This window comes from Limulus polyphemus, unplaced genomic scaffold (genome assembly GCF_000517525.1).
Source record: "Limulus polyphemus unplaced genomic scaffold, Limulus_polyphemus-2.1.2 Scaffold1054, whole genome shotgun sequence".
Taxonomy (NCBI): Eukaryota; Metazoa; Arthropoda; class Merostomata; order Xiphosura; family Limulidae; genus Limulus; species Limulus polyphemus.
The window spans coordinates 81,413-98,001 of record NW_013666664.1 but is presented as its reverse complement, the minus strand read 5'-3'; the positions used below and the strand labels follow the sequence as shown (position 1 = coordinate 98,001).

At 32.7% G+C, this 16,589-nt stretch overlaps 2 protein-coding genes across 2 annotated transcripts in view; one reads left to right on the top strand and one right to left on the bottom strand.

Moving 5' to 3' along the window:
- Positions 1-16,589, top strand: part of LOC111086377 — a gene marked incomplete at its 3' end in the record, with an annotated part of 167,971 nt that overhangs the window by 87,713 nt on the left and 63,669 nt on the right. The gene's annotated exons all lie outside the window — the stretch shown is intronic.
- Positions 3,182-10,959, bottom strand: LOC111086380. The gene is made up of 2 exons (XM_022388978.1): positions 10,748-10,959; positions 3,182-4,771 (listed from the first exon to the last, which is right to left on the bottom strand). The coding sequence occupies exons 1-2, from the start codon at positions 10,763-10,765 to the stop codon at positions 3,650-3,652; spliced, it is 1,140 nt and encodes a 379-aa protein (XP_022244686.1). The 5' UTR covers positions 10,766-10,959; the 3' UTR covers positions 3,182-3,649.

The following is a 16,589-nucleotide window of genomic DNA, read 5'->3' as shown; positions in this document are numbered from 1 at the left end:
CAATGTAAGTGGCTATTGTTCGGGAAGAACAATACTGAGGAAGGGGCAGTGTTACGACAGCGGAAGTCGCATGAAGCTGGGAGCATGCACGTTGGAGTTCCTCGAATGTCCGAGTGTTTGCTAGACGCCCTCTTTTTTAATATATAAGCGGAAGTCACGTGACGCTAGTAAGACGTCATGAGATTCTAGAAGGATCGTGTCTGTTCCTGGCAACTCTAGTCTTTTCTACGCGTCCTTTATTTTTGTATATATAAGCCCGGCAAATAAAGCGTGGGAGAAGTGACGGCATAGATAATTAATTGAATTGCAGACAGGCAGAGATAGAGACGGTCAATTGAGTCAAGCGCGGTAGTGACCGTAAGTAAAGTGCGTGAATCGTTGTGAATTATAGTGTGTATTTAAGGTGACTGTGGAAATTAAGTGTATTGCATAGTTGTATTGAGAAAGAATAAACTAGTTTTTTTTTTAAGAAAGGACTTGTATCGCTAAAGTTTCATCCGAAAGAGATTATATGGGAAATTAACAAACGAACACAGACGTAACAATATATTAAACATCATGACATTTGAATTGCTCATTGTAATATATATATGAATGCAAGGAGCGAACTTTTCACGACAAACAATAAGCTTATACTGTCCAAGTATGTGTCCTACACTTGGGTACTATATATATACATATATATATATGTGTGTGTTTGATAAAGGTGTAAAAAAGCACACAAAGCGTCTTCCCAACTTCACAGATGTTCAAGAAGGTTCTTATGTACTGTTATTTGTTAAATAAAAACAAATACAGAAAATGTAGAAAATCGAAAATTACTCTTTCCTTCTCTTTAAAAGATGAAGTTATAAAATAATATATAAATATAAAGTGAAAAGTTTATAAATATGGTCCATATGAAATCTATAAGCTTATTTCAGAATACTTATAAATAAATGCTTCAATTCCTTTTAACGTAAGTGCTTTCGTCTAAGGTAACAGTAACAGTTCTGACTATGACCTCAAGGATGGAGATACAAATCTAAAATAAGAAAATATAAAATATAAAAATTAATGATTAAAAGAACAAAAATATATATGGACTAAATATTTTAAACGATTGAGTAGTGGCTGGAATAATTTTATGAAACATTTTCTTTTGCTTTCTGCTCTATTTTACTATTTGAGAAACATTTTGCAATATAAAAATCACAAACTGCCCATTACCACAAGCGTTCAGATGTTCACTCAGTAGAATATTGGGTTTTGATGGATGCAGAGTTTGTTGTCAATGCATTCGCAGTATCTCACACAGTTTGACAAATATAATTCTCGTGAACATATTGTACAATAAAGAAGGAGCTTTTCAAAAGTTATTTTTATCGAAAGTGACATGAATCTTCAGTTAACCAGGATAGAATGAGTAGTCTCATAACTCTCATTGTGATTTCAGTCGAAAATATTATTGCATTTAGAGACAATTACACAGATGTAATCTAAACATTTTAAAAATGAAAGCTCACAAACTATCTCCCTTCTATATGGACAACGTGAATGTACGTGTAATAAAAACTGAGGTCTACGTTTTGTATGCGTGTTTTAATTGTATTTTCCGAGTATGTGTCCTATACTTTGAAGTTTTTGAGTAGGAACTGAAAGTCATCATTTCTATTAATCGCTTGTGTCTCTAAAATAGCTCAGGACTGTCTCTGCAAATTCGTACGATGGTCTAATGATGAAGTTACATAGAACGAGAAAATTGAAATATTTTCTATTATCGTTCGAACTAAAATCTTTTTCTAAATCCAAATGATCAATCGATGATCAACTACTCGAATTCTGAAAAACAAAAAACAAATAAGTGTAGCATAGTCAGGAATTTTCTTTTTACGGAGATATGTGTGAAGTCCTGGTAACTTCGTTTATCACACGCGAAGTAAGATTTGGGATAAATATGCATTTATTATTTGAAAAAATTAAATGCTAAAACCATAATATTTTACGTATAGTTTGTATAACGTTAAAAACGAATCAAGATAAGAGAATATTAAAACAGTTGAAAAAGAATTGAGGCATTTATAAGGGACATTATTGTCCCTCTCTGATCATACCCATATACAGAATGAAATGTTTGCTTGTTAACGTTTGTTGCAACAAAGAAATGTTCCCTTCGTCATTATAGGCTCTTTTTTTTATTGAAATTTGGGGATTTTTTTCTCAAAGCACTATATAATTACACAACCAAATTAGCAACTACAGAAAAATATTCAAAATTCAAACAAAATAAAAAGCAAGTGCAAAAGTTATTTCCCAGTCTTCAGGTTTCTGGTAGAATACGTGACATATTAATTTTGCAAGGAAAGTTTTATTTAGACCCAAAGACAAATAGCAGAATCTAATCCTATTGGTTCATAAAATAGACTCCTAGAATATCTGTCTTAGTACGACTCATTATCGGCCATAAAAGCACAGATGATGTATTAATATCCCGACCAAAATTCCGTTATTCCATGTATAATTGAAATTTTCATCCCGAAAGAAAGACACCTATCAGTTAAATACTTCTTCTTATATGCATTTTTGTCTGAAAGTTTTTTTTTATTTTGAACAATAACAGAAAATCATTTATGTCTTGCAAAATGGTAACTAATTATTAAAGTTGTTCTTGATATTTAAAAAAAAACGTATTTTTATACTTCAGCCACAACGATATTAAATACGTTAACATGATGGCAACCAGAAGAAAACCACATTTTAAAATGTACTGTTTAGTAACTCGTTACAGTGTAATTTTGATTAATTTTCGAAAATTGAAAACTAACAAGAATCTAAAACAAAATGAATACAGATTTAGTGATGCATTTCCTTTATTTAATAGTTCTGATATGTTTCATTGCATATAGAATGCACCATCAATAAACTTCAATTTGATTGTTTGTTTTTTCTATCATACATTAAAACAGCGAAAAATCGCTTTGTGGAAAATTGCTTTTTATTTCAACATTTAAAACTATATTTGTCTAGGGTGAGCTTAATAAAGTATATTTTTCAATAATTAGTGTTATTTTTATTTATATATTTGTTAAAACAGATTAGAGTGAATTTAAATTTATTATTGATTTGTGATTTTTGGTTTGGAATCAACATTTACTGTAATAAGATGTACTTTTTTTATTATATTTGAAAGATAAATGTCACAAGTTACAGAGTTAATTGATCTATTTATCGAATATCGGCCGTACTTAATAAAGACTTAACTAATGTTACGCCTACGACAAGTGGGCTTATAGATTTCGGTGACTGCGATTACAAGTCTTTTGTATTATTCTAGAAATCGTGTATTTTAAAAAAGTAGTGTTGCAAAAAAGGATACTAATTTGACCGCAAATGTTTTGTGGGTCTCTACTAGTATTTTTTACAATATTCTCGTTCAACACATAATATCAATGAGAGTTATTTTTGTTACTAATTGCAAGTCACTTTAAGTATATCAAAAACCTCTGTTTCGTTTTGTTTTTTTATGAACCGAAAACACATTGTTTTAAATATCTGCTTTAATAGTTTGTTTGTCAGTTTTTATTTATCAATCATTTTAACATTATCAATAACGAATTATGTTTGTAGTTCAAATACCGGAAATTAATGGTTGGGGTCAAAACACTTCCTATCACCAGAAATTATAGAAAAATGAGTCATCATTTGAGAATTCGTTGTCATCGGCAAAGACATCATAGAAATCCTGTTGTTCAGACTTGAAAGGAGTTCTATTAACACTGATGCGTCTTCGAGCAACACGGTCGTCATCATATACACCACCGCGAAGAATTAAAAATGTTTTGCGAGGAACATTAGTAGGGTCTAAAGCGTCTGCTTTGGCCAAATCGTCAATTTTTCCGTTTTTCTTTTCTCGATCAAATTCCACAATGTTTACTCGGTAGTCATTAAATTTGAAGATTTTCGGATACTTTTTAACTCGTGCCTTGCCTCTTAAAATGTCATAGTTTGGAAAATACACTTCACTTGTAGATTTCGGAAAAAATCCTTTTCGACGAAGAGCGTTGTCTGGCAGTGGCCTAGCTGCATATAAAGCCTTTGATTTTAAAATTTCAAAATTATATAAACTTGGTGGGGGAGTAGTAGTTTTGTTTCTTTGAATCTTATATGTAGGCTCTTCGGGGAGATTGTAAGGAGATTGTGGCCCTTGTCGTTGGAGTTCCTTTCTGAATTTTTTACTTTCCTGATAGCTAGATTTATTAAATTTCTGCATTGATTTTCTGTTGTTTTTATATTCATGTATATTTACTTTCAATATGGGACTATTTTTCAGATATCGTACATTGCTATTCGGAAATCGGAGGACGTCGTTTGTCATAACACGTGGGCGGATCGTAGGTAATGAAGGGTTAAACTTGTACTGACTAGGCGTTCTTTTGGGTGAAATGGGTGTGGTAGGTGACAGTTGTTTTTTTCTGCTAAAGAGATCTTCAAAACTAGATAGCTTTGAAAACTCTGGGAAATCGTTAAAGAAAGACGTAAAATTGCTAATAAAATTCACTGGACTTTCTCCGGGCTGAAACATTCCACGATACTCAAAACTGTTTGGTCCGACATTGGTAAAGAAGAACGAACCTCCGGGTTTGTGATAATAACTATTTCTGATAGTGTTTTGTGATTCTTCGTGTTGATCGCTGTGTGCTTTCTCCTTTTTAGGCTCTGTTTTAGTAGTTGCATGAGGTTCAGATTCTATCAAAACACTAGTGAAAGCAACGAACACCATCAGAATCGAAGCCTGCAATAATAAGAAAGATTGTATGAAGAACGAAAAAGTAAAGCATTAATTGCAAGTTGTGTTTATTTAGTTGAATATATTAAACTAGAATTTTGCATTATCGATTAGAATACTAAATTTACATTTTGAATTTTGCTAATAAAACAGAGTTCTGTTTGGAGACTTATTTTTGTATCTTAGAATGATTTTGCTTAGATTTCATATATTCAAAAGTTAAATAACCTCATGTTAAATTTGTAGTTGATAAATTATGAAAACTTCATGCATAAGAGCAATTTAAGTACTTTGCCACATGAGATTGATAAGTAAATAGATTACGTAAAAAAAGTTCATCATTTAAGACAATAACAAAAGAACACAAAAACATAAAGATGTTATTCTTCTACTTTCAGAGTATTGATAATATCGGTATATAAGGTAATTATTTATAGTTATACATCAGGAGCATCAACGTTTAAACAGGTTTGTTTGTTTCATAACAAAGCCCCATTTGGCTATCTGTTGAGTCCACTTCGGAGAGAATCGAACCCTGGAATTTAGCGTTTTAAGACCACAGACTTACCGCTGTCCCACTAGGTAACGTAAAATTAGGAGTTTTAAATTTTGTTATGACTCAAAGATACCAATCTTGTAACTAAAATACCAGCACAAGCTCTGTCATAAATAGAAAGAATATAAAAAAATAAGCCTTAAAGTAGTTGTATTGTTTGGCCAAATATCTAAACAAAATCAAACGTATAAGTTCAAAAGCCCATAAATAACGATTGGTTTTAGGAAAAACTTATAAGTGTGTCCCTATGAGCAAATTTAAGCCATAAAAACGTCCCGAATACTACATTCATCGTTATATTGATGTTAGGGTATCTGCATTCTGTCCATCACGAAGAATCGAATCTCGAATTTTTGCGTTTTAAGTCCGTAGAGTTGATCATGTAGGAGGGGGTCAAAACAGGAATGTACGAGAATGTCATACGACTTGCTGTTGGTAAAGCTCTTTTGTTTCATGAGTGAGCCACAGCTTGCTTTTGTCGGAAGTTAATATTAATTACTAACTACGTCTTCTCCCGTTGCCGCTGTAGTTGCATGACTTGCTCAAGATCAAGAACATTAGCTTGGTGTTGATGGAGCTCTTCTCCTTTATGAGTGAGCCAATACATACATAGCTTGTTTTGATCGGAAATAATATTAAGTATTCTTATTGCAGTATTCTGCCTTACATGCTTTTCACTTTGATTGCACAGTCGTTTGTTCAGTGTTATTTTATTAACAAATAATATTAAGTTTGTTAAAGCAGTAACAAATGAAACCTCTTGGTCAGCTTCCAACTAGTAGTTTCACAGTACATTCAAAATACATGTGGGAGCTAAAGGATCTGTATAGAATGTATCCAAGGGAAACGCAATTTTCATCTGTAATAATACAAAGTAAAAAATAAATGGCACCACTTGTTTCCAAATGAAACATTATTGTATTTTTATTCCCATAATTTTTACTGGCACCATTATTACCGCTGTCATTTTTGCCAGATACCATCTACAAGAGACCTATGGCGTCAACTACAGTGTTTAGATACCTTATGTGATTGCAAAATGGTGTACTTAGAAATATTTCGAAACCAGATAATCTAGTTAGGCCTCACTTGAAACTGTATGTGTACAGTTGGGTTCTCTTTAGATAAAAAGCATATTGAATTATTGAAATTGAGTTCAGAGCAAGGCTACAAAATGCTTCCAGAAATGGAGGAGCTATCATATATTAATAAAATAAGATCTCTTAACTTAATTTCTCTTGAAGAAAGAATGGTAAAAGATAATCTTATTAAATTTTACAAGGTTATTCAGGAGATCGATAGGATAAAGACCTCTGATTTCTTTGTGCTGTATTCTGAAAATAAAAGGACGAGAGAGCACAAGTTTAAGTTTTGGAAAAGACAGGCTAGGCTCCAGATAAGCCTTTTATTTTTCTAACAAGGTGATTGGCTTGTGGAATGAATTGCCATAAACAGTAGTGGAAGACAGCCCTTTACAAAAGTTTCAGAAGAGGAATCGATGATTTCTGGAAAAATAAATAGAGGGCTTAAATTTTTACTTTTCTCAAAAGTGGATGGACAATAACAGCCTTGAATGATCAAATGGGCCCTTTTTTTATCCATATGTTATATTATCTAGACATTATCTATGGCTCAGTTTTACAGTTCGGTCGTATTTTGTTGTTTTTGTCTCTTTATGACATTCATGGTGCACCATATCTATTTTAATATGTTACATTGCAACTATGTTTTAATTAGTGTTATTTTGAGTAGTGGCTGCTTTTGTTTTAGGAAGGGCCCAACCACCAAATGCTAGCGACACCTTTAATGACGTGCCACTTGGAAATATGATTCGAGAAAATATTTTAATATTTAATACTAACAATAAAACATAAATAAACTATTATTAACGTTATATTCCATAATTGGAATTTTCTTTAATAGATAATTGGAGCTCCTTATTTAGTATATTTTAAATTCCTATTTCATAACAGTCATTACACTTTGAACTTTTATTCCAATGTGAAACATTGAGACTTTTTTATTTTTAAACGGAGAAATGATTTGTGCACAAAATAGAAGCTATTAATTGTTATACGCTACGCACTGTCATGGCTTACAGTTACAATTGTTGGAGAACGGGCACGTTTAATATGAGCAAACATACAAACAGATACCAATCAGTGTAATTATTGAACTAATAAATGGGTAAAGAAAGCATGTAACAAACACCGTTTTAGTTGCTGCAGGCTCATTGTTCAGATTATAAGAATCGTACTCTTTAAAACAACCACACACACACAGTAAAATACTCTACTAAAACCAGCTGTATTTAGTCATGCATGTTAAGGAACAATATTTGTTTCCTTTGGAACTGCGTCCTCGAAACTTCAGAGCTGTTTTTTCTTAAACAGAATAGATATAATACTGTCTTGTATCTAAGTTTGATCGTTTGGAACCTTTGCTGTTTACCACATAAAGAATTAAAAAACACGGTGAATGAATGCATCAGTCTAATTCTGTTCTATAAGCATTTCTAAAGATCTATTGTCTTGAATACAAATCTCTCAATACAAATCTCAAACATCAGCTCGTGTCCGTACAGTGACCCTAAAAATTTGGGCCTAACTTATTAGGCACGTCTTATTCAGCAGTGCAATTACTAGTAGAATTATGCCATTTGAACCGTGTAATGAACTCGACTATTCCGTTCCTTATTGAAATTGAGGTGAAATTACCTCATTCATACATTATTATCTTGCTCCTCTGTCTTATTGGATAAAATATTATACTTAAGAAAAAAAAAAAGAATTTCCCCGAAAACTGAGAAGGCGTCTTGAATTTGTTTACAGCTCCTATACGCTCTGGTTCGGCTGAAAAAGAGTCTTTTCTATGCCTTGTCGTTGATTGATGTGGGATTACACTATCTTAATCTTATAATTATTTTATATGTAAAAAAAATATATAAACAAAAAACATGTCTCGAAAGTTACGTTATACGTAACTTGTATCTTCGAAGTTGAAATCAAATTATCTAGATCTTAATATTTCCGAAAAGTTTCATTAATACATAGAATATGTTAGAAAGCCAGGGTTCGGAGTCTTTCCCAACTATGTACTAGGAAATTTTGTTGAAAAAAATGACATAAAAGTTTGAAACATAGGAATATTTTTCCTTCATCGTATTTTCACTATATAATTTAAAGACATTAAAAATCAAAGTCTTGATGCATGAATGCTTAATACCTTACACTTGTATTTCAATATCTTTTTTTATATGAAACAATGTTTATATGGAATTCTTATGATTATTAGGATCTATGGAATTAACCGCAGTGTTTGGTAACATTAAACCCTAAAACTGGCTGGGCGTGACCTCGTGGTAACCGTGTCAGACTGTGAATCCGATGGTTCATGGTCCGCGTCCCGTTGTCGCAAAATTCTCGCTTCGGGGCGTAGGCGTGTTATAACAATGTCAGTGAAATTTCACAATTCGACTAGAGTAGCCCAAAAGTTTGCGGGGGGTGTTGTTGACTAGATCCATTCTCTTTAGTCTGTCAGTTCAAAATTAAGAACAGCTGGCGAATATAGACCTTGAGTAGCGAATATCCAAAACACATTAAGATTTCACTGCCGATTAGTTGGCTGCTGGTTCTTCTTTCTTGGTCATGTGTAATGATCACTTGAGTAATTGCATTGTAAGGACAGTAAAGCGATATTACTTCATTGTAAAGCGATATTATAACCTACAAAGGCATTCTCAAAGGCATTCTTAAAAAAATAAAAACATTAAATGTGTGCCATCTATCTCATAAAACCCAAGCTGTGTGATATTTTAGATAATGTTTTTTTAAAGATTAGTGTTAAGGTTTGGTATTACATTTAGTAGTAATGCTAATAAAAACTGATACCAATGATTTATGTCGTTAAATAAGTAGATACCCACGGTAATACAGTTAGGGTTAAACAATAAAACTGGTGGTAATATTTAACGTTTTTGACCGAGTTAACCTTAAAACTAACTATATAGGCCTCACGGTACTTAAATATGGGTCTAAGGCTAACGATTTCATAGAGCTATAGTTTTTTGTTGTTTTTTTACACACTCAGCTGACTTTGATTCCCCCAATGGATCAGCGTTTAGTCTACGAACTTACAACGATAGAATTCGGAGTTCATTCCACGTGGTGGACAGAGCGTAGGTAGCCCAGTATGTAAACAAACAAGTAAAACTATCACTGATTTTGTAAAGTAGAAGCACTGAGCTCATATACAAACTGACTGCATTTGACGTCAAAATTAAATATTAATATTTTAAAGCTACTACTATAAACACTTTACAAATTTATTGTAATGACAATTTGTTACATGATTGTAGGTCTACTTACTGTAACATAAATTTCATTTTAAAAAACGGTTAGCTGACAGATATTATAGATTCATAGTTTTTCGACACAGTAACTACTGTTAAATAACGGGATGCAAAAACTATAGAAACATAGCAACTACTGTTAAATAACGGTATGCAAAAACTATAGAAACATAGCAACTGCTGTTAAATAACGGTATGCAAAAACTATAGAAACATAGTAACTACTGTTAAATAACGGTATGCAAAAACTCTAGAAACATAGTAACTACCGTTAAATAACGGTATGCAAAAACCAGAGAAACATAGTAACTACCGTTAAATAACGGTATGCAAAAACCAGAGAAACATAGTAACTACCGTTAAATAACGGTATGCAAAAACCAGAAAGGTTTTTGATGATTTAGATATTTTTCTGCTAACAACTGTTTGTTTGTTGTTAAGCATAAAATCACAATGGACTATATGTGCTTTGGCCACCTTGGAAATCTAGCCCTAAATTGTGGCGTTATAAGCACACAAGCTTACCGATAAACAATTTGAGGACGCTTTCTGCTAACAATGATACTTATTAATCGTTACAGAGACACGTAGTGGAGAGTGAACACATTAAACTTTCAAATATCCAAAACTAAGATTTTGATTTAGTGCATAATCTCTACGTAAAACATTAATTTTTATGGTCTCCAAAGGAACTGTTTGTGAAGAAAGATAAAGGATCAAAATGGAGTCCACATCCGTATTTACTGTATAGATATATCAACGACCTTTGTACTTGGTGGACTTTATGACTCAAACGTTAGTGTTGATCTCTTGTCGGGTTTTATTTTGATAATATGCCTATCCTCACTTATCTGAATATAGTTCAATAATTAATAAAATCTTATTCTAGTATTGAAACTTATAAACACACACAAACGTATATATATGTTGTACGTCTTTTGGTCTTTTTGTTACTTAGCAACTGAGCTACTAATAACATTTATTACCAGCTAAAAACAGTTTTGAATTAGAACTTGCATTTGAACTCAAAATAGCTGAAGTTTAGGCTCTAAGATACGAAGAAACTTGGTCTTACCGCATATGTTCTTGACATGTCTTTGCTTCGTGAGTCACATGTGATCCAACAATAAGGAGAGATGAAGAAAGGAACAATTCAGTTTCTCTTGTTTAAAAAATTAACGTGTCATGTGTTTTATTAATACATTTGCTTCCAAAGTAGCAACCAACTTGTAAGTGGTTTAAGTACTAGTGACGTAACAATAACTATATTTAACAGTCATTATCCTTATAATGATACCAGAGAAACAATTACAACTTGATGTAAGCTTCTATAGTCGCTTTGGTACTGTAAGCAAGAATAGCGAACTTTACTGTCACGTGCGCCTGCTTTATTGAATGAAAAACCTGTCGTCTTTGGACAAGCGGATCTTCAACTGTGTATGCGATCGGATTGGTCAAAAACAAGACAAAGTTCCTGTTAGTTTGGCTGGAGCCAAATACTAAAAAAACCTGGATTCGGTTATATAGGTTAGTAGCCGAAAGTGTGGTGTAATAACAAACACAACATCGGAAAATAAATCACATAAATGCATCAAAAAAAAACAAGCTTAAAAAGACCAGAAGTGTGAGAGGCTCATGTATTTCAAGGATTAATTTTTATACACATTAGGACTGTATGTATTTTTGTATCATATATTTCCCAGAAAAGATATAGAAACTTTAATAAAGACTGTTGCTGCACAAAAAACGTTAAAAGTTTGACACAAACATAAAGTAAACCACGAAACAACGGTTATAATACACATGTTATCTCCTATCTTCACCGGCGAATCTTGTTTTGTACATAACGTTATCATTCTATATTTGCTTGAACCATTTTTTGGGCTGAAGAGGTTAAATAATAATTACATAAAAATGTTACTCTTCAATTATATTTAATATCGTATGCGGACTTTTCACTTCAAGTTGTCGGACTGTCATTTGACTGCGGAAACAAAGGAAAAACTATATTACATTATTGTTTAAACAAAACCATTAACTGTGACTAAGCCTTAACTGGTTCTATTATCTAGAATTTTAACTTAATGAGAAATTAATGTGTTCACAAACGGAATAGTGACGAGTTTGAGCTGGCTTACGTAACCAGAATAAAAAAAATATACCGACATGAATAAATAAATATATTATTATCATACTTTAAACAATTCACATATTTTACAAAAGTGTTCATATTTCCTCCTCGACATATATTTTTCAACTGCATTTTTTTTTCATGAATGTATCATAATTGTTATTGTTCACTTGCAAACGACAGCTCGCTCACAGAACAAATGAAAAGCTTTCCAATGAATTTGGTTTCTTTTGAATTTTGCGCAAAGCTACACGAGTGCTATTTGTGCTAGCCGTGAAAAACTAGAGGGAAGGAAGCAACACTTGGACTACTCTTTTACCAACGAATAGTATTCATCAGATTGTCGCGGCTCGAACCTTGAACATTCAGATTCCCAGCTATCCACACTAACCACTAGGGCACGCCTTATCCTATCCGTAAAATAAAGCAATAAAAATAGGTATAATCCTCATCTTTACAATTATCAAGTTAACTGTTCACTCCATTTAAACACTTTTTAATATAAATTCTGCGATTTTTTGTATTTCTATTTTCGCAGATTTATGTGGCTAGATCTGTGTGGAGTATCATTCCAGATTATTCACGAAAGGTTAATTTTTTGTCACACTCTCTCTTCGTATGAAGTACGTTCATATCAGTCGCCACTGGTATAGTAGTTTTTATGTTTATCCTGGAAGTTAACTATTAAATTGTCTCTTCTGTTAACTTGTCCCGACATACAGACAACTATGATATACATATAGCGACTACTTTTTTAGGTCTCTCTTTCATCTCAACTCTGCATTTTTTATTATTTAAAACGTATAATACTTGAAGTTGTTTAGTGGTTCAGCTTTAATAATTGAAATTATTCTGAGAGCTTATATACAACCTGACTTCAAAAGTGAAATAACATGGCTGGTTACACATACAATCAACAACTATGTCGGCCGGAACTCGAATCATCAACTTGTCTAATGAGATTTTGGTCAAACATTTTTTAAAGTTCTAAGTGCTTAGCTAAGCAGTGGATTTGTTTCACCAGTATATAAAAGAAGCGGATTGGTTCCATGTACTTCAATGTTATTAGGTATGCATGACGGCCTTATAATGATTCGAATAAGGATAGAAATGTTTCAGCGAATGTTAACTTAAGAAGTCTTCAAAAAAGACTGACTACAGGAAATACTGGTTGATTACACTTTACGTGGTATTAAGGTCCACTGATATCCAATAGATAAGTTTCAAAATATCCGCAAAATACATATCATGGAAATATTATGCAGAGAATAAATCTAACACGAACAGTAAAGAAAGAAACAAGCATAAATGAACAAACTATTTATTAACAGTGAAAAATGTATATCTTAATGTCAGCTTCTTATTCTGCTGTGAAGTTAACTGGTTGCTAAGGAAAATGAAGGCTTTTTTGAAACTTCCCATCAAAAAAAAAGAGAAAGATAATTTTACTTTACTACCTAAATTCTGAGAAAACTTTAAAGTTCGGTATACTACACTCGGACAGCTATAAACGTCATCGACTATTCCATATCACATTCACAGAAAATAAAAAAAACCTATATCATACTAGTTTGTACAAGTATCTGCATGACCTCTTTAGATGGACTCGTCAGCGCTAGGGGTGGACGGAGAAACAAGAACAAGATTAGACGAATTTCTAACCATTGGCCTTTGCAACCTTTACCTGTGTTAAAGGATTAACGCGTGTTTACGGCTTTTTGACATTCGGCTTAAAAGAATATGATACTACATGAAAATTCAAAACAAAATCTACCTGAACATATCTGACTTAACTAATTATAAAAGATTGATATTCATGACTATTTTGGTCATTACAGTTACCTCCTCAATTATTTTAGTGTTTTCTGCGTATCTCATGCTATCGCAGGAAACAGAAACAAAATAAATCATGATTATGTATTCGATAGTTTTCCAGCAAGCGCCTAGCGAGAGAATTTATAAGCAGCAGCACGACGACGTGACTTATTTTCTGTTACAAGAACTGAGTTGAAATTGTGATGGGAAACTTAGGTTATTAACAATTACAATGTACACTCGCACTTATATCAGTAATCATATCTCCCGATGTGATTAGATAGAATAAAAAAAAATCAATTTAGAACTAATAAATGTTTTATCAAGTAATTTGATCAACAAAAAAAGAGAAGCAGGCGACGTAAAAAATTCTAAATGGAAAAGATTAACTACATGGAAGAGAGTTAAAAAGAACAACTGTAACAGAATATCAACTAGCTTTAATAACTGCGGAACATACTGGAATACACTTGTCTTTTCCTGAGCAATTACGCGTAAAATTTTATCTAAAACGAAATTTGTGGCACATAAAATACATATTGTACGATAATAGACAATCATGATGTTTTAACCGTCTTCGTTTTTTGTGTGTTCTTAATTTATTGTGTAATGATGGAAAAGATGTTTGAGTAAGTGAGAATAGTTCAGAAATGTTAGTTAGTGTATAACATTGTTTTTGCTATCGTCATTTTTTAAACTTTGAGTTTATGCTTTTTAGTATTCTTTGTGTTTTTCCTTTTGGTTTTGTAAATGGCATATTCTGGAAATATTACGTAGAGAGTAAAGCTAACACGAACAGTAAAGAAAGTAATGAGCAGAAATGAACAAAATATTTAATCACAGTGAAAAATATATCGCTTAATGTCAGCTTCTTATTCTACTGTGAATTTAAGCCTTTTAGTACTGTTTGTGTTTTTTCCTTGTTTTTGCGCACCCACCCCAGTGGCACAGCGGTATGTTTCTGCGAACTTACAACGCTAGAAACCGGGTTTTGATAACCGTGGTGGGCAGAGCACAGATACCACATTGTGTAGCTTTGTATTTAACTTCAAACAAACAAACCCTTGTTTTTGCAAATCATCAAGGAAGGTGTTCAAGCAGACGCCATCAATATGAACAAAAATGATAAATTTAAAGGTTAATATGTAGTCGTCTTAAGAAGTCGTTTTGATCTTATTATATTCGTTATTTTCTGAGACAGGTAAAAAAACAATGACTTACTCAATTTTCAAGCAATCCACAGACACATGAAATAGGTAAGACCATAAATAGAATTCAACAGCCAATTTCCTGTACACACGTGGAGAGACAACAGCGAAAATCAATCCCACTAGTTTATATTTCACAGGTGTAAGGATTCCAAATTAAGTAAGCCTCCAAATTTGTTGGCTTGTCGAAAAGTTTGAGGAGGATTATATTTCGTGTTGCTTTTTTTTTTTTTTTCATCTAGGCTGGTACTTGAATATGATAAACAAGTAATGAGATGGGAGTTTATCAGGGACTATGGGACTATATTTGGGGCGTTCACTAGTCTGTTATTTTGTTTTGGTTTCGTGCGTGTCAAACTCAGTCATTGTAAAGGTCAAAAGAGAAAAGAAAATGCTTAAGCTATTTTAAAACTGTACATCGGTTTGGAATACATTGGAACACCACCAAGTATGAAATTATTCAAATATTAATTTTTCAGACTTTATTATTTGTTACGATGTTATGATGTGATGAAAAACAAAAGAATGGAATTATTCGGATGCATTTTGAATATAGAAGTCAATGTGACTTTTTAAGGAACTCTGTAACACCAAAGTTTAAAAAAATAACCTATACCATATCCATATATATATATATATATATACGACAAGTAAATAATCGACATGATCATCACCATCAACAGTTAAAATGTTGAAAGAATAAAAATTAAACAGTGTTAATTATTTTACAATTTGTAAAGTTTCTTCAAAGTTTTTTTTTTAAAACGTACTCTGTTCATGAAATAATTGATGTTTAGCATGAAGTTGTGATATGTCATCACTGTTTTATTGCATTGCAAAATGTGCTTCACATATATACACTTGTATGTGTTAACCTGTTTTGTATGTATATCTGAGTGTGTGTGTGTACAAAAAAGCGTGGTATTCATATTAAAGAGAAATATGGAAGAAATATTTAAAGTAAACGTATGCCTGCTTTCTTTTATGAGGTTAGAAATGTTGACGAAACATAACTGAAGAATATAAAGATCTCTCTTAACAAGACACAACTACAGAACATAAAAATATCTCTCTGTCTTACGAGACATAACCACAGAGTGTAGGGGTGTTTCTCTTGACGAAGCACAACTACAGAATATAAGCATATCTCTTGATGAAACATAACTACAGAATATACAAAATATCTCTCTTGACGAGACGCAACTACAGGGTGTAGGAATATCTTTCCTGACGAGACACAACTACAGAGTATAGGGATATCTTTCCTGACGAGATACCTCTCCGAGATATTGAGTGGTGTCCGCTAAGTCTTTTGTGTACACAGCATGGTCACAAGTAAATAGACACCACCTTTTCAGAAAAAATGAAATTTTTCAGTCATATTCACATGAATTGATATGTTTATAATTTAATTAATATCTAGTAGATCTTCCTTTCGCTTCGTGGAGTTCGTTGATCCTTTGGGAAATCGTGAGAATCATCTCGTCAATTTTAGATTGTGGGATTTTCGCCCACTCTTGCTTCAAAACTTGGAGTAGATCGCTCTTCGAAGTTGATTTTTTTGGTTGTTTCTTGACTTGCCGGTCGAGTATGGCCCAGAGGTTTTCGATGAGGCTCTTGTCAGCAGACTGGCTCGGCCAGGGTAACTTCTGGATACCATTTTCTTCCTGCCACTTTTGGGTGTTTCTAGCAGTGTGACACGGTGCTTCATATTCCTGGAACAACGTTGTGTTCTTGTCCACGAAACCCGAGGAATAAAGTGG